A 17,882-nucleotide genomic window follows, 5' to 3' on the forward strand; every position below is an offset into this window, starting at 1 on the left:
GGGGTCGCGGAGCCAGAGGCAGCGCTGCAGGGGGGTCTCACCAGAGCAGAGCAGAGGGGGAGAACCCCCTCCCTGGCCCTGCAGCTGGGGGTGCAGCCCAGGGTAGGGGTGGCTGGCTGGGCTGCGGGCGCGCATTGCCAGGACACATGGAGCTTCTCACCCACCAACACCCCCCAGTCCCTCTCCATCTGCTCCCAGCCTGGATTTGTGCTTGGGATCACCCTCACCCACGTGCAGGACCTTGCACCTGCTTGTTGAACTCCATGAGGGTCACTCAGGACCACCCCTCAAGCCTGTTGAGGCCCCTCTGACTGGCACCCCTTCCCTGAGGCAGCCCTCCATGGTTGCAGCTCTTTTTTTTTTTTTTTTGGAGGACTTTCCTCCTCCAAGCACTCAGATTTCCTCGGTTCCCATCTTGCAAACTGTGATTCCTATTCATCCCACGCATGGGAAAACCACTTGAAGGTGGGAAATTATAGAAAACTGGCACCTAACAGAAATTATAGGATTATAACCACCTTTTTAGGGTAAAATACAGTTGCCACTTCCAGGACGGTTCACACGTACGGAATCTACTCCATCAGGGTTCCCTAGGCAGCACCACCTGCTAGCCTGGAGGAGCAGCGGAGGGGGGAGTGGGGTGGAGACCCCACAGCCAGGCTGTGCTCCCCACAGGACTGGGAGCTTGGTGGTACCACACAGCCAATAAGCTGCATAGCAGCTGTTGGCTGGAAAACACACGAGCAGGTACCCACTGCTGGGCCAACAACTGTGGCCAAATTATTCTCCTTAGACGAACCTCGCTCATTATAATATCGTTATAATACTAATGTACACCTCCATCCCACTCCTCCCTCCACCTCTCCCTCCACACCTCCACACCTCCAAAGTGTGACCACCCCTCACCGAGCACGCGCTTTCCAGTTCTTACCAACTATGTCTTTAAATGAAAGCCAGAGAATTTTATACCAATAATAATGAAGCAATGTACGACTGGAGTCACTCCAGCTCTGCCTTGAGAGTCAAGAAAAATATAACAAGTGAATGAATGAGAAGGGAAGTTAGGGAAGACTCCATTGTAACTTCTGGGATCAGTCGATGGGCTGAACCTGTCTTCTCCCCCCTCAGGACGCCTGGTGGGTAAGAACTTTATGCACGTTAAATAACTAACTCATTTTAGCTGTCATTAGTAATTAAGGTTTTGGTTGTCTCTAGTTTGGTTGTATATAATTTCAAGCTTGTTTTTGCAGACAGTCCCTCTCACTGGCACTCACGACTCTTAACTTGTCACCATTTTATAATAAAGAGCGTTATTCCGTAAGGTGTTAGCGTGAGCCCTCTGTGGGCACCAGCAGCAGGTGACACATCCAAAGCGGGCAGAGCTGCCCAGGGGTCCCCACGATGCTCCCCTGATGCTGTCGGTGCATTGCCCTGAACGAGTCAGTCGAATCGCCCCCCGATCCAGCGGGACTGGGCAGTGAAGGGGCCCGGGAACGGGGCGCTGCCAGACTGGTGGGGCACAAGGGTCTCAGCTGATAGATCAAACACCCAGGGCTGAGAGAATCCGCCCCCCACCGCTTTTCACGTGACACCCATGTCCTCCTGAGCAAGCACAGAACTCTTCTATTCCCACTCACGTGTCCAGGTCCCTTCTCCTCCCCACAATTCATGCTCTGATCCTTTCTGCTCCCCTCTTTGCATACACAGATCCCTTCTACACCCCTGTTCTGCATGATCTGATCCTTTCCACTCCCACCCAAGCATCCTCACGGAGCCTCCATCACTGTCAGTGCGCATTCAAGATCTAGCCCCTTTCCTCCTCTGGGTGTTCAGATCCCCTCCTTTCTCCTGCTCCTGTTCCATTCCCCTCATCCCCTCCATCTCCATCTGTCTTCTGGTCCCTTTACCCATCATCCACCATTGTTACATGTTCTCATCACCCCCTCGGCACTCAGATACCCCCTGTTCCCCTCCACAGGCTCACACGAAGCAAAATGGAAGGGGTAAGAGCACGCAAAAGGGAGCAGCTGGCATCTGGGCACAGATCAAGGGGACTGGAGAGAAGTGGGCGCATGGTGGAAGGGAACTTCTCCAAGTTTTATTTACAAAGTTTGTAGCTTTGTACTGGACAAGGAATCAGGGTTCAGAGCTTCAACCCCAACCCTCTTCCATTTTACAGAGTTTATCTACAAATTCCAGCCTCCAGGTGAATCTGGGATCTCACACACACAGAGTTGGGTAAGTTGAAAAAATGCCTCTTGAACACTGTAGTTGAAATATGGCAGGAATCACCGGGTCAGTCCATTTGGCAATTCTTCCTCCGCAGTCTTTGTCATCCCACAGCAACAGCAGCCCAAATCCTTGCCATCCAGCTAATATTTTCAGCAATATCTTTCCCCGTTTAGAAGTTCTCGGAGCTGATGCTCTGACTCTCCTCCTGGAGCTGGGAGGCTGTGGTGTCTCCAGGTGAAGCTACATTCAGGTACCCGATCTCAGAAGGTTGAGAGGGGGACAAGCAGAAGGGCGAGTCTTGGCTTTCAGCTTCTCCTTCAGGCTTTGTGTCTGGCGTGGCCTTCAGGATGCTGAGAGAGTCTGGTGGTTCTTGTGATGGGAAGCTGAAAAGAAATTTCCTCTCTTAAAGTCACTCCGCAAACCCCAGCCACCCACACAGCCCCAATATTCCTTCCTCCCAACATCTACAGTCAATGCCTTTCGCTTGAATGAAGGCTCCTACACTCTTCCTCCAGCCAAGCAGTGGCCGGCCCTCATCTGCCCCAGAACCTGCTCAGACTGTCACCCTCAGCAGCACCGAAGGCTGTAACCAAGCTGGCCGGGCTGGGTCTCCAGCGGGCAGAGACCGGAGGTGCAGAGCCTCTCTGCATTCCCCTTGCCCGTTTTGGCACGGATCGTGGTGCTCCTGGCTCCACCAGTGGAGAACAGCTCGAGCTCCCTCCTGCCCGGGACGTGGGTCATACAGCTCTGCGCAGCAGGCGTCCTTTAAGTCTCACCACCTCTCATGTAAAGACACTCCTCCAAAACCACTGGGCGTCACACCGATTCCTAAATCCCACGGTGTTTCCCAACATCTTTTGAAAATTTTACTTCTTCATCCCTATAGTTTCAAATCTTTTTAATATCATTTTCCCTATAATTTGACCAAAAAACCCCCCACACCCAAAACCCACCCCTTGGAGGTGAAAGCAGAGGGTGGAGCAGCCAAAACACTCAACTTGTCCCTCACTACATACAGCGAGGCATTCCCTGCTGCCTCCTTTTACCCCACGGTACCTGGTACGGGGAGAGGGCAACACCTTGCTCTGGAGCTGGCTTTCGGAGAAGTTAACGTTCTTTGAGTCCTGGAAGGAGGAACAGAGACTTTCACAGGAGGAGGTGCATGTCAGACCCCGAATTTCAAACACAGTCTTGGTCTTCACAGTGCCCCCAGCTCGACGGAAAGTTCTCCCCACGAACTCCAGCCCCGCAGAGGTACTAATCATAGATTTGTCCTTTGGGGCTGAACTTAAATTACAAAAACCCAACCTAACTAGCCCCAGTGAAACTAACAGAAAGAAATAAAAAGAAAAAACCCACACACAAACAATTCCTTCTGCACTTTCACCCCTAACAGCTAGTTTCCAACCAAACTGGGGTTCCTCCAAATCTCAAAATGTACCAATAAACTTTTAAATAAAAACCAGTGGATCTGGAAAGCTGTTGAAACACAATCTTTGACTTTCTTGGCTTTTTCTCCATCTCTTCCCCCAAAGTTCTTCATTAACTTGGCCAATCCAAACCCAAGTTCTCAGGTAAGGCAAACCTTCATTCCGTTCAATTTAATCGATATTATCTGTCAGCTCGGTCTGAGGGTTTTTTGGCTTACAGGAGTAACATTCCCAACCACACTGCTCTGGGTTATTTCTCCTATTTTTAGAGCTAACTTTAAAGCTGAGGCCTTTTAACAACTCTAAGTCTGCAAAAAAGCCAAAATGAAAGTTCCATCCTTGGGGAAAAGGATCTCATCACGCAGCAGCTGGGGCATAGAGCAGTATGACGAGCGTGTCGAGTGTATTTCAGCCCCCCACAACACCCCTCCTCACCGCACAAAGCCCTTGCAATCGCCTGGGGGTTTGATGCCCCTCTCCACCCCAGCCGAAGAACCGATTCAGCTCTTCTCCAGCACCCTCAGCTGCAGCCACAAACACCAACCCGCACCCACAGGAGACAACAGCTCCTGCAACCCGCCTGCTAAGCCCAAGCCCTCCCCGAGTCTCACCTCTGTGGTGGGAGCGTGGATGCTCCTTGGCGGGCGGTGCGAGGTGGGCACGTGGCCGGAGAGCTGGAGTTTGTTCTCGCGCAGCCGCACGTTCTCCTCGTCCAGGATCTTCACTCTGAGCACGTCACACAGACAAGGCACAAGTTATTTTCCTTCTGGCCACGCTATGTTTTCAAAGGGGCATTTTACTTTTTCACCCTTGGACCCTTTGGCCTCCACAGCCTTCACCCGTATGCCCACAGCTCCAAGGGGGAAAGGAGCTAAGTACATCCCACAGCAATTAAAAGCCACAGCACTAGTGACTGGGGCACAGTTTGGATTTTCCTCTGGATTTCTTAGGAGAAACAGGCATAAAACCAGAGAAATGCTGGGAAGAGGCAAGCTCCCAGAGGCGCAGACATCATGAAGTACCTACCTGCTCTGCAGGGTGGCAATCATAGACCGGTTGCTCCAAGGGGTCTCTTCTTGCTCGGTTATCTTCTGGAGGAGCCGTCTTCTTTCCTGGAGTAATTTCTCGTTCTCGGCAGTGAGCTGTGCGATCAGCACCTTTCCCTGAGCAGTGTTGCAGAAGGAAATAACAACCGGCGGTTACGCTTGGCTCTTCTCTGTCCTCTGTAAACCTCAGAGCGCTTTACCAAAGGGGTGACCATTGAGCACGTTAACTCCTAGAAGTGACGCACTACTTGCTGGAACATACCCCAAAAAAGAGGCTTTTGAGTCACTTCCCCGCAGTAATATTTCTGAAGTAAAAGAAGATGGAGCTTAGGCAGTTTCTGAACGGGATTTGAGGACACAGGTTCCTCCCCTGAAGAAAAACTTGAGCCAGGAATTTCTGTTTGGCTATTTGTTCCTACGAGGACGGGCTGGTGCCCCTCGGCACTGCCAGCTGTCTCCCAGGGCAGCATCAGTCCCGCGCACAGAGCAGGAGCAGCATGTCAGGCAGAGCTCCCCATGCTCCGACTGATCATTTAACAGTGCAATCCCAGTGCCTGCAAACCAGCTGTTCCTAAACTTCATTGTCTTTTTTTTCTCTAAACCGCATTTCTTTTTGGAAGAAGGGATGCTCCCACAGCCCTGTGGTAGCCTGCTCCCCTGCCTTTCCTTGCAGGAGAAGCCCTTGCTGTGTTCTCTCACCTTTTCCACCTGGAGCTTTGCCTCGCTGAGCTCACTTTCAAGCTGCTTAATTCTGCTGTCCCTTTGTTTCACCTCGTGAATAAAGGTCTCCTTGGCTCTGCGGATCTTGTCTTTGTGGCGGAGCTGCATTTCATTATATTTCCTGAGGAGGCAGAGACACAACCATCAGGCACTGAAATGCTTTTGTGTTCTAGGTTAAAATCAAGGCAGGAGATGTCCTGTATTTATTCAGGCTCTTCAAAGCCTGAACTGGGAGCCTCAGCCACCTACCCAGCTCCTTCTGGCTATGCAGCTAACGGCAGAATGAGCCCACTGGCTTTCTGGACTATGTCTTTCACTGATCAGTCAGTTGGTTTGTTTTCTGTTATTGTTGCAAAGGTTATATTGTTAAGTGTCAACCAAATGGCAATTGATTGAGGGAAAAGGATCCAAAGCATTCCCGAAACTGACTCCCAGCTTTACAAATCCTTGTGCTCACCCCTCTCAGCTCTTTATACCAAACAGGGATATAAAGTCACAAAACCTGGAAGTAACAGGGAAAGGGTAGGTCGTTTTATTTGGCTGGGGCTGGGGGTGGTTAAGGGGAAGTATTTGTGTATGGGGGCAAAAAGGCCAAAAAATAAGAATCCTAAACAGCAAGGGCCAGGCAAACAGGTTGCAGAAAGGGCTACTTCGGTGGGTGCTTCATAGAGCTGCAACAGCGAGGTTAAACATTTGTCTCTACTGAGACTTGTGCTGATTGCTCTTCCCCCTCAAACTTGTCTCGTTCAGGCAGTGTTCTTTATTTTTAACCAGCTGGGGTAGAAGGGAAAATAATGTCAAAAAAAAAAAAAAAAAAAAAAAAGAGAAAAAATCTCTACCATATAAGGGATATTTGCCCATGATATTTGCTCACAACTTACAACAAAAAGGCCACTGTGCTTCACATTAGATCACAGGTGCTCTGGGGAGAAACGAGCAGCTCCGTGGAGCATCTCTGCCAACGCCAGACCCTCCACAGCAGCACCCGCAGCTCTCCCTAGGCACCCCCTCATTTTCTGCACTGCTGCCGAGGACAACATGACAGCAGACATGCGAGGCACGACACAACCGCACGCAGAAGCGTCAGGCTAAGGCAGATCTCTCAGTGCTAATTGCCTTCCAGGAGAGACAAGAAAGGCTACAGAACAGTCAAATCCAGTGTCACTGCCAGGCATGTAAACAGCAATTCCTGGGTACGTTTTTTTCCTGTGTCTACACCTCCCCTGCCTGCTGCTGCATTCATTACCTGACATACACATCCTTCTGGTTCAGGAGACGGACTCCTTCCTCGTAAAGGGCTTTGTTTTCCCCCTTCAGCAATGAAAGTTGCTCTGAAAGCTTCTGGTTCTCCTTCTGGCACTGGAGGTGCTGGAAAACATTTATTTTTTATTCGCGTGTGCGTCCTTAGCTGTAGAGGCCCCTCTGCCTCCTTTCAGTCTGGTCTCCAAAGCTTCTCTGTCATAAATCCCAGTGATTCCCACTATAGATAATATCCCTCCATTCTGTCCCCCCAAGGCCACTGCCTGCTCCCCTTAAAGGAGGAGGGGGGTGTGAATTTCTGTGCTGCCAGGGGGCTGCTCTAGGCTTCAACAGGGCATCCTCCCTGGACTCTGCCAAGATGTCCCTGCAAGAAGCTCTGTGCTCTGCAAGAAAAGGGAAAGAAGCCACCAAGTCCTCCCTCCTGTGCCCTTGGAGCTGCATTCCCAGGAAACCTAACGAGATGGGACGGTGCTTTTCCTCTGGCTCCCATTTAAATCAGTGTGATCTGCATGGGCTCAGCACTTGGCCAGAATTGACCCTACTTCAGCAGTTCCCAGGTACAGATTTCACACTGGGATGGTCCTGTTTCGCCCCAGAGCTCAGCGGTCTGCTCTGGAGCCAGCCACCAGCACAGCATCCCCTTGGGTGACGAGGAGCCACCTGTGCTGCAGCTCACCTCGTTCGAGTCAGTTTTCCTCTCATCTTCCAGGACGTGCAGAGTCTTGGCCTGCAGCTCCACGTGCATCTTGGCCAGTGACGCCTCTGTCTCTTGTGAATGCCGGAGCTGCTGCCGCAGCTCCTCCACCTGCTGCTCCAGGAGCTTCCTAAAAACGGGTTGGTGTGACGGTGAGACACAAACGTGGAGGCCAGCCGGTGATGTGCCACCGTCAATTCAAGGCTGGCTTGATCTAAAAACCATCAGCCCGCTGCTCTGGACCTGCCCTGGGCAACACTAAGGATAGAAAGAAATCAGGACGTTCTGGTTGTCCCCATGTCCCAGCGGCATGTGAAAGGGTGCACGATGTGTCTAGGATTTCCAGTCCCAGTTGCAGAAAAAAGGGGACTGCTGGCATCTAGAGGGTAAACCAAATCACTGGGCTGGCAGGAGGGACCACACACCTTTTGAGGCAGCTGGGGTCTCCAAAAAAGCTTTTAAATCTCATAAAGAGGGGATCCTGGGGAGGGACGCTGGCAGGTCAAAAGGAGAGAGAGGAAGGTAAAACCAAGGGTGCAGGGTCTCCTTGAAGCCACCTAGGGCCAGTCATGGAGCTGCAGGAGGTAGCTGGAGGGAGGCTGGCACAGCAGCATTTGCTGGCACACACCTCCCCTCCGCACCCAGCTCAGGCACCACCCGGCTCTGGGTACCTTTTCAGCTGCTCCTCGTGAAGTTCTTGCTGCACACGGGCTTCATTTTCTCGGGTTTCCTTCAATTCCTCCTCCAAGAGTTTCTTGTCTGAAACACGGGCCTCTGCCAGCAGGAGCTGGTGTTGTGAGTCTTTTAGCTTTTGCTGGAGTTTTGAAATCTGGGATTAAAATTGGATACAGATTAAACATTCTGAATTTACAGGCCAGTATCTGAATCCAAGGGATTCACATGCCTTTGATCCCTCTGTATTCAAGTCATGGGAACGCAAGGTTTTCTCGCTTCTACTCAAAGTACTTCTGCATGTCTTTGTGTCAAAGTCCGTTAAAAGCAAAACCTTTCAAACAGCTGCCAGACTTGGGATCACACACTATGTCATGAATTAACAACAATCCTTTTTGCACCTAATTCAGTCCTGCACACTTCAAAAAACAAATCCAACAATTAGTGCAGGAATACGGCAGAATCGATGCCACAATTCTTTTGCAATTTAAAAACACAAACTTTTGCAATTTACCAGATAGCAAACAGTAGCAAATCTCCTTGTCAGGAATGTGGTCTGGGCTCCCTGTGCCTGCCAGCCCTGCTACCAGTATTTTCAGAGACATTGAGCTTCAGAGGCAGGAGTTGAGCCATCAGATCTCACTTCTATTGTTTTGATTACGCTCCCACTAGTAACACCTATTTTCCCTAAAATATTTAGCCAAGTGATCTCAGAACGGACTAGCAAAATAGGCTTCAGGGAACCAATTCAATAGCTGCTAGAGCTTCTTTTTCCTGAACTACAGTTGCACGAAACTGCTAAAAACATACCTCCTGTTAACTTAGCTCATGCTGAAGAGTTACCTTTTTTTGTGCTTCACGTACTTTGGATTTCTCTTGTGCAAGTTTCTCTTGCAGACCGCTCTGCAGTTTATCAGCCTGGGAGCACTTCAAGAGCTCTTGTTCAAGTTCTTTGACCTTCTGCTGGCTTTTTTCCCACTGTGCCGAGAGAGAGGAGCATGTTTCAGTTGTGTCCGAGAGTTTTGCCTGGGCTTGCTTCAGCTCAGCTTTAACCTGAGTTTCAAAAGAAGAAATGAAGTTTGCACTTCAACATATGTCATCTGAAACGTCTTGATTAGGAAAGGGCCAACAGGATTCCAGAGAGTGAGCAAGAATAAACAATCCAGGGAGCAAGCACAGCACATTTTATTTGGAGGCAGTGCAATTTCCACTGAGCTGAGGCAGAGCACACTGAAAAGCCCAGGTGCTGTACAGTCAGATGTAAATGAGGTCCAGCCTGGCGAAATCAGCACCTCAGACCTCCCGTTTGACCCTTGTAAAAGGATGTGACGCTCCCTACAAGCAGCTCTCCCTGCTCTGTTCCTACCTTGGTGCATTCCTGTTGGAGCAAGAGATTTTGCTTGTGTAAGTCGACGTTCTTCTCCCTTTCGTATCTCAGCTCCCTCTCAGCTGAGCTGCACAAGTTCTGAACTCGACGCAAGTCCTGCCGCAGTTGCTGCATTTTTTCCTCCTGCTGCTGGAATCTCTCCTCAGACAGACTCTGCAGGAACAGCAAAATGACAAAGGTTACATTGGACATCAACTTCAAGGAAAGATAAAGACTAGTAATTAATACAGGTAGAAATACACCAATAGGATTTAAGGGCATTTAGTAGGAAGACAGGTAAAGCCAGGCAAGCACTTCTGCCCCCACACTATGCTCCCTACCCTGTCCATCCCCCTCTGGAGGTCGAGGGAAAAGATGCAATAACCTGGATGAGGGAACAAATCCCTGTGAAAACCAACCTGTCAAAACAAATTCCAAACCACCCACGTTACTCTTAATGCTTGTGCCAGTTTCACTGGCACTCACTAAGGCGACTCAGCGGGAGTCACACATCCAGCCGCGACTCCCCGCGGTGGCAGGAACAAGGCAAGTCCTGGAAGTGGTACAGAAACAGACAGGCTGGCACAAGGCGACAGCAGCCTGGGCACCAGGAGGCAGTCACTGATGGTCTGTGATGGCTTTCAGAAGATAATTGAGCTCTTTGGTTCATCCACCTTCTCACAAGTGCCTTGCATGCAGACTAAAAGCTATTCCCACGTCTGGTGTACCAAAACCCACTTCCAGCCATCTGTCCATCTGCATTCCCGCTTTGCGTCTTCACCCTCTGCATGAAGTCCACTGAAGTTCAAGCTTCCCTTCTCAGACAAATCACCAAGCTGGGGAGTCTTGATCTAGCGCTGTGGGATCTGGCAATGTCATTTGTCCTCGAGGTCCGTTAGATTTTGTGGGGTTTTTTTCCCCCACCTTCTTCTACCGGGATCCTTTTCAGCATCCCCTCTACACCATGTTGTCTTGCTTTGGTCTGCTCTAACCGTACAGATTTGCTGCTTCTTGGTGTCAGCACAGCTCCAACCCTCTCCTTTCCACTCCCACTCCTGCCTAGATGCCACCCTGTCCACTCCTTTTCCAAACACTTGCATATAATCCTTGCTCTTCCTCAGACTCCCCACCCCGGGTACCTTCATCATTTCTTCCCCTTTTGGCAGAGCTTGCTGCTCTTCCCTTTCTTTTTCTGATCCCACGGTAAGAAAGGAGAAAAAAAATTGCATTTCAAAGACAGCTAAACGTAGTGACAAACAGGGGTCTCGCCTGGCAGCTGCTAGAGCAGTCACCGAGATGCAGGCACGGGGCTGCAGCCAAACCCAGCTGCTTGTGAGCTGCCACGGGGCAGCAGCCACGGGGTCAGTTCAAGCCCTGGAGTGTAAGAGCAGAAAATCCCAAGGAGAAGTAGGGAAGAGGAACAGCTTCTGCATCCAGCAAGAGCAAGACTGTTGTGGGAATAGCAAGCCAGCTCCACTTCTCACACTCCAAAAAGGAGCTGAGAAAGAGCTTCAAACAGTTTAACACATCATTTAAGGACTGTATAACTTCTTGCATGTGTACTAAGGGAGCCCTTCAGTTTATCCAAGTTCCCACTACAACGAAAAATACAACAGAAGGAAACAATGACACTCAATTCCCAAACATTTCCCCCAAGGAAATCAGTCAGCCTCATCTCCCTGCCGTGTGCTAACACTCCAGGATTGGCTTCCAGTCCACTTCAATTAGGCTTTGCCACTAAATTAGTGAAAAAAAGTACAGTGCAGCTGGCAAAGCTGCCCATACCTGTTTAATGCTCCCATCTAAACTGCCTGCAGAGCTCTGCGCCACGAGAAACCTGTTCTCTCTATGTGCCAGGCCTCGATTCATCCACAAAGTCTCTTCAAGCGTGCTGTCGCCCTGCTCCCGGGTAGTCTGGATATCTTGTTTTAGCTGGGCAATTTCTTCCAGTAACAACCGTTTTTCTTCATTGCTCTCTTTTAGCTGCTTTTCTAGCTCCTCCCTCTTCTTGTTGCTCTCTAGTAATTCAGAACTTGAAGGAGAAATAGTAAAGGAGAGAGGTAACTATACACATCCAAGGGAAACCACCCTCTGAAGGGGAAAAACTTGGGATACAAGAATCCAGTGAAACGCTCAAGGCAATGCTTAAGTGTCTCAGGAGGACCCAGAAGGGATTTAATCCTGGGTCTAGCAGTTCTGGGCAAGGGTCTGTGTCCAGGGGAAGCTGGCCCACAAAGAAACATGTGTCCAGAGGGTCAGCTCTTGGGCATTCATGAGTGGGTGAAGTGCTGGCTAAGGAGACACTCACACAGAGCCACGTGAGCTGGTCTGAGCTCACAAGTGGCGGAGAAGCACTTGCTGTATGGAAATATGAGCTCAGGTCTCCCGATCAAGCTGTCTGATTTATCTCAATCCCTACCATATGTCCTTATAAGCTAACCTACCTGTCCTAGCCTGGTTTTACTTTGTCTCACTACCTAGGTACCAGGTCATTGAGCTGATTGTAACTACAATGGATTTAATCCAAGCTTTTATTACTAACGGGAGCCTGAGGAGGGAGGCTTCAGCTTCAAATTTGTATTGATCTACTGAAAAAGAGGAGTCAGAGGACCTGTAAGAGCTTTGTTTACAACCCCGGTGGCTGCTGACACCTGCCTTCCCAGGACAACGGAAATCCACAGCAGGATGTAGCTCAGCAGTTAGCCCCAAGGAGCCCAAGCCCCCCACGGGAGCATTTTTTGGGTCCGTGTTAGCCCAAAACTCACTCCAAGAGAAGCCTCCTCCCTAAGGACAGCTCTCATTTATGCCATTCAGAATGTGGAATAGCTGCAGAAAAAAAAAAGGAAGGAAAAAAAAAAAAGAAAAAAAAGGTTTACTCCTGACAGACCACGATGTCGGTAAGGGCAATGCTTATTCACCAAAATCTCTACAGAGAGATGATCATCTGATAAGGAAGACACAAAGCTGCTGTGCCCATTTTTGCCAGAAGCAGCACTACGGGGATTTTTAACACATTAAAAAATTAGTCAGCAAAGATAAGAAGCAGAAAGTACCACAGGCCTTGTTAACGTTTACCAGAGCAGTTCTTGTTCATCCCTCAAGTTTTTGATTTGTTCTTCCAAAAATACTACTTTAGCCATCTGTTCTTCATATATCTTTTCATCTGTACATAGATCTTCATGTTGCTGCTCGAGTTTGTTAATCTGTTCTCTTTCTTGTAGGAGTTCAGAGGCCTGTAAGGTCAGAAAACACCACGACTTTGACTTGCTTCATGGAAAGCTTTTGAGCAGTATATGGCAATCTGGGGGCTCCATCGTGATTCTGTAGCTAAATTAGTGTAGTTCTTCACCCTTGAAGATACCCACGTAAGGCCTTTTTTTCTGCATGGGAAGTATCTGTGTGTAAACTACTATCGAATCACACTTCTTTATTTGTTTTCATCCTTCTGTGGCCCATCTGTAGTTCTCAGGGCTTTATAGCATGTGCCGTTATCTCTTTACAAAAGTGGCAACTCTTGGGAAAACAGGGAGAGTACAGGATATGTATTCAGCTGTCTCACCCGGTGCTACGCATCCTCCATCCATGTCAGCCCCAAACAACTCCCTAGGGAGGGCTGCTCTCCGCTTTCCACCTCACCTAACACCTTTTTTTGGCAGGCCCAAAACCTCAGACATGAAGAGAAGATGCCAAGAAAATAAAAGGATGAAGAAAGGAAGGCACGAGGAGTGCATAAGGACACAGGAACTCCCAGGCTCGAGCAGAACCAGAATCTTCCTGGTCTAGTATCTCCCACTAAGCGGTGGTAAACCCAAATCCTTCAAAGAAAAATGCTTATAAGCCCACTAAACACTAGCAATGACTTTGATTCCTAAAGCCTCTTAATCCATAACTCTTCCTGAGCGTATGCTAGCACTAATGTTTCAATTTCAGGTCTTCCTTATCTACACCAAGATGAATTTACTTATATTGGAGCAACACACACTAGCAGCTCTGTCTACATCAGACACCAGAACAACAGGGATTTCTTTACCTTTCTCACCTCTGTATCTAACAAAGCATTATTTTTTTGTAGCTTCTAATGGGATACACTAATGAGATCCCTGCTTGCTGATGTTCTTTGGAGATTTGGAAGTTTACAATGGCTTGTAAACTCAGATTTTGAGTCAGGCAACCCCGGTGAGGAAACAACAGGAGCTAGTGGATGTAATGCACCCCTAACTACAAGCTCAGAAAAAGCTTTCTCCTCTCAGATGTCCAAAAACCTCTTAAAAACCAGAAGACAGCTCCAAACAAATGCAGAGAGCTCTCTGCATAGCATCAGTTCATAGCACGTTATTAAAATTTACAAGAACAAAAATACTATCCAATTGACTCGCCCAGTCCATGTCTTGGGCATCCTGACAAACACAGCACTGAGCAATCTCAAATCCTGACCTCCCGGTGCGTATCACCCATGAGAACCCGATGATTTCACACCAAGCTCATTTCCAGCACCCTGTTGGTAAACAATTCACCTCCATAGAGCTGCTCTATCAGAAGGAAATAAACCCATCTGTGAAGTCAGAAATCCCACCAAACACACACAAAGTCCTCTATTTTCAAGACTGTTACAGTCTAATACAGGCCACCAGATTCCACCTCTTCATCCTTGAGATGGAAGAACAGTCCTCTCCTCAGGTGAAGCCACTGGCCAGCTGGTGGCTGAATTACAACCAAGCTTACAGGGATACAGGGATGCATCATTTTGATTAAAAGGTCCCTGGACCACGAGTAGATTGCACTATTGGGATGCAAAGGTTATCATCCCCCAAATCAGACGATTCCTTTTCATGTGCATATTCACAGACTGACCTAGCTCCTCCCTAAACTGCCCTTCCACAAGGCTTGGTCTGCAGCCCAAGCTGTTACGATGTGAATTTATTGCCCAACAGCACTACAGAAGTCCTGTCCTCTAGATGCCACTGTTCCTCCAGTAAGACTCTTGCATATGTGCAGTTCTGCCAACAGTTCAGGACTTTCATTGGGTTTTTAGTTATGTTCAAGGAAGCGAGATGACTCACAGCTGGTTTAAAGCCTCTCAGAGTGCTGAAAAGGGGGGTTTACAATAGATGTAAACCCTCTCCACTTTGCCAGTCTCCCTCAGGTCCCCCTTGTCTGCCCAATCCAGGCCACAGGTCTACAGTTTTCCTAAATTTCAGCCTAATTTTCAGCCCCTACCCTACCTATGCCTGTGCCAGCCCTTGTACAATTTTGCTGGCATCACTTGTCCTCTCTCCTCTCGCCCAACTGGAAGACAAGAGCACCAGCAACTCTCCCAGCAAAGATAAACTCACCAGAAGCCTATCTAGCAGTTAAATCGCTTCCAGCAAAGCATACTGAGGTCCTATGGGCACATAAAGCAACACCGGGACCTCAGCAAGCTGTTCATGTAGACTTCTGTGACTCTTGGGTGTTCTGACTTCTTATCATGCCATATTGTGGTTCAGAAAGAATACTATTCATTTTAAAAGGGATCCATGTTAAACAGATTTAGAACTAGGCAGTTGATCAACCGCAGAAAAGCAGTCACTGCGAACAGGTGACCCTGATGTTGCTCTGCAGGAAGGTCTCAGCTCAAATCTCCAAGTACCCTGCCATGTTTGACACAGAGTGATGAAGGCTCGTGATCATGAGCCTTACGATCACAAATAACTCTGCAACAGCTACGTAAGTCGGAAAACTTCCACTCTACCTTCTAGAGAAGGGGGCTTTGGCTACAAAGTTTGAATTGAAAGGGAAAATAAATTAAGAGAGACACAGTTCCATTAAAGCAGATGGATTTAAAATCACCTGCCCAAGAAGCTTTGAGATTGGCTGGACTAGAGAAATGCATCAAGAGCAGTCAAGCGATACACTTGGGGGGCAACTAGGAATGTTTCATGGAGTCATCCCAAGGCAACTGCCTCCTGCAGGGAGTCCCACTGCAGGGGCGATACATACTGGGCTCCCCAGTACCTTCTTCTCAGCCTTCAGATCTTGTCGTAACAGTTCAAGCTCAGAAGCAAGTTGCTTTCTCCGTTCTCTCCGCTCTCCCAACTGACTTCCCAACTTTTCTATCGTTTCCTGACAGCTTTCCAACATCTGGAACAAAAAAAAAAAAGAAGAGTCACTTCTCCAGCATCATTTATTCTAGCAAAAGAGAAACAAATTGCAGAAAACTTGTCTTCTGGAAAACAAGGATAGGAAAAAACGATTCTCAAAAGTTGCCAGGGCTGGCAGGACATCTCTCAAGGCCTGGAGCCTTCAAGGTCCTCTCCCAGAGGTAATAAGCTCTGTCCAGCTTATACACCTGGCAGATCCGATTGTCTGGATCTGTCTAGCAAGTAACAAATGGACAGCAAGGCCAGCCTAAGACCAGCTGGGAAACAGCCTTGTCGATGTACCTATGCACTACCTAGGTTTCATCAAACCCTAAACAAGATCAAGCCCCTTTACACATGCAAACCCTTCACCAGGGAGTCAACAAGCTCCTCAGCTTGCAGCGCTGAAGGCAGGACAATCTCACAAGGGAGATGAGTTATGCCAGTACGATCTCCATGCTCACTGCTACCCTCTAAAGACATCCCTCTGTCCTGTATGAGCTGATGGGCTACCAGTTCTGAGAAGGTGGTGACAAAAAAACATTCACAGGAGATGCTCATTTCATATGTTTCTAAACAAAACTATTTACTTCCCAAGGAAAACCTCTTACCTCTTGCATCTCTTGTGCTCCAGACAATGCCTGCTCTTCCCCATTCATCTCAGTTTTGTTCTTCTGCACTTCAAGTAACTCCGTTTCTAAACTTGTGATCTTAGGACAGACAAAGTGCAAGTTACAAGCAAACCAGTACTCACAACTAGTACTAAATACACAACCACTACGAAATGTCTCCTTGTGCTGCTGTTGCAGAGCAAACCCCACATTTGGAAGCATGGAGTAGGAGGGGATGTGGACAGCCGCCAGCGGGGGCTTGCTCCACCTCACGTCTTTCACCCTCTGCTTCAAAGGGGGAAGGAGCCATCCAAGGCCAAGTTAGAAAGCGAAAGAACCCTGCTCCACAAAAGGAGAGGAACAACCCAGACACGTGGGGAAAATTGAAGGTCTCCACAGCTTGTGGGCCTTCTACACGCCGCTCCCCCAACACTGAGGACCCCACGAGACCCCGATGTATAGCGCCGGCCATCTCCCTACCCCGTGCTGTTGCAGTGCCTGCTCGCCTGCAGCTGACCTCATCCAGGCAGGTGTTCAGCCCCGTCAGCCAGAGGGTCCTGGTCCCTCCGCTGCTCAGAGGAGGTGGTAACTCCCTCCTGCAAGGCTCTGAGGACTCCGGACTCGAGCCAGCAAAACACTGACCTCTGTTTCTCCTGGCAGGCATGAGTTTGCCTGGACAAGTGCTCATTCTGCATTTACACCACCACCTCCCCCCCTCCCAGAGGCATTTACTTTTGCGGGGGGTGAATCTCGTGGGAATGATTATTAATCCTGCTGCTTTAAAGGGTTTAAAGGAGCGAGAACAGTCCAGCTTCTCCTCCCCATTACAGCTCCTGCAGGCCCTTTTGTAAAATCAGAGTCTTGGCACTCACGGCCACCCCGCTCCGCTGCCAGCCAGCAGGGCATTCAGCAGCTTTTCCTTTCAGCTACTTTCAGAAGAAAGTTTGTGCTGGTTTTCTGATTTCTAAACCACCAAGCTGGCTTCCCCAACTGCCCAAGCTGGGCTTTCGCTGAACAAGGCTGCAGAGCAAGCAGGGACACTGGAAGGAGATGAAATCTCTTACAAAAGCTTAAAATCTTAAAAAAGCTGCAGATGAAATCCAGCTTCACACAGCATGCCCTGTACTCATAGGAGCAACAGCTATCACTCCACTCACGCAGACGAGTGTATGGTGAAGCATATAAGATGTCTCACACCTTTCCCACTCTCCTTGCTTTGCAATTATTCAGAGATCATTTTTCATTCCTTTCCAATGGGAAGCCAAAGCTGAGGAAGTGCCAAGCCTCTGCCAATCCCAGTCCATTTAAAGCGGTTACAAAGCAGCACATCAAAGTCCAGGAGCTTTTTGCCTTCACTGACAGGCTTCAGGCACAAGATGGCTCTGTTGGAGCTCCCAGCAGGGAATGATCTCAACACAGAGGAAAGCTGCTGTGATACTGGTTTTTAAGACAGATGATGTTGCCTAACCTAGGTGTTAAAGGCAGATCACTGAGGTGAGACCTCCAGGCCTCTTACAGAACAGCTAGAGGGTAATAAAAGGCCCTCCTCTTGCATGACTAGATGATAGTTTGGGGTTCAATAAGACTTTGGAGTTCTAGAAGGGAACTCAAAGTCAAAATATACCTCCCCTCCTCACCCCGCAGCCAACCTTTGGTCATGAAGTTGATACCTAGCGATGCATTTCCATCCTTTTGCTTATACATCCTCCAAGCCACTAACTTTCCAGCATTT

The 17,882-nt window shown here is 48.9% G+C and overlaps 1 protein-coding gene across 9 annotated transcripts in view; it reads right to left on the reverse strand.

Annotated features, from left to right (window-relative positions):
* Positions 1-1,279: 1,279 nt before the first annotated feature.
* Positions 1,280-17,882, reverse strand: part of CCDC30 (coiled-coil domain containing 30) — a 37,372-nt gene continuing 20,769 nt past the window's right edge. For 2 of the 9 annotated variants that reach the window (XM_056332114.1, XM_056332113.1), the window contains exons 11-24: positions 16,151-16,249; positions 15,415-15,540; positions 12,496-12,653; positions 11,206-11,452; positions 9,421-9,594; positions 8,898-9,107; positions 8,054-8,211; positions 7,365-7,512; positions 6,675-6,796; positions 5,408-5,549; positions 4,689-4,825; positions 4,274-4,388; positions 3,289-3,356; positions 1,280-2,615 (exon numbers count right to left, since the gene is read on the reverse strand). In XM_056332114.1, the coding sequence (XP_056188089.1) occupies positions 2,402-2,615; positions 3,289-3,356; positions 4,274-4,388; positions 4,689-4,825; positions 5,408-5,549; positions 6,675-6,796; positions 7,365-7,512; positions 8,054-8,211; positions 8,898-9,107; positions 9,421-9,594; positions 11,206-11,452; positions 12,496-12,653; positions 15,415-15,540; positions 16,151-16,249 (2,118 nt within the window). In that variant the 3' untranslated portion in view covers positions 1,280-2,401. Of the gene's footprint in view, positions 2,616-3,288; positions 3,376-4,273; positions 4,389-4,688; positions 4,826-5,407; positions 5,550-6,674; positions 6,797-7,364; positions 7,513-8,053; positions 8,212-8,897; positions 9,108-9,420; positions 9,595-11,205; positions 11,453-12,495; positions 12,654-15,399; positions 15,541-16,150; positions 16,250-17,882 lie in introns of all 9 variants that reach the window. The other 7 variants (XM_056332117.1, XM_056332116.1, XM_056332115.1 and 4 more) reach the window with 7 other exon arrangements.

Source organism: Falco biarmicus, chromosome 3 (assembly GCF_023638135.1).
Source record: "Falco biarmicus isolate bFalBia1 chromosome 3, bFalBia1.pri, whole genome shotgun sequence".
Classification (NCBI taxonomy): Eukaryota; Metazoa; Chordata; class Aves; order Falconiformes; family Falconidae; genus Falco; species Falco biarmicus.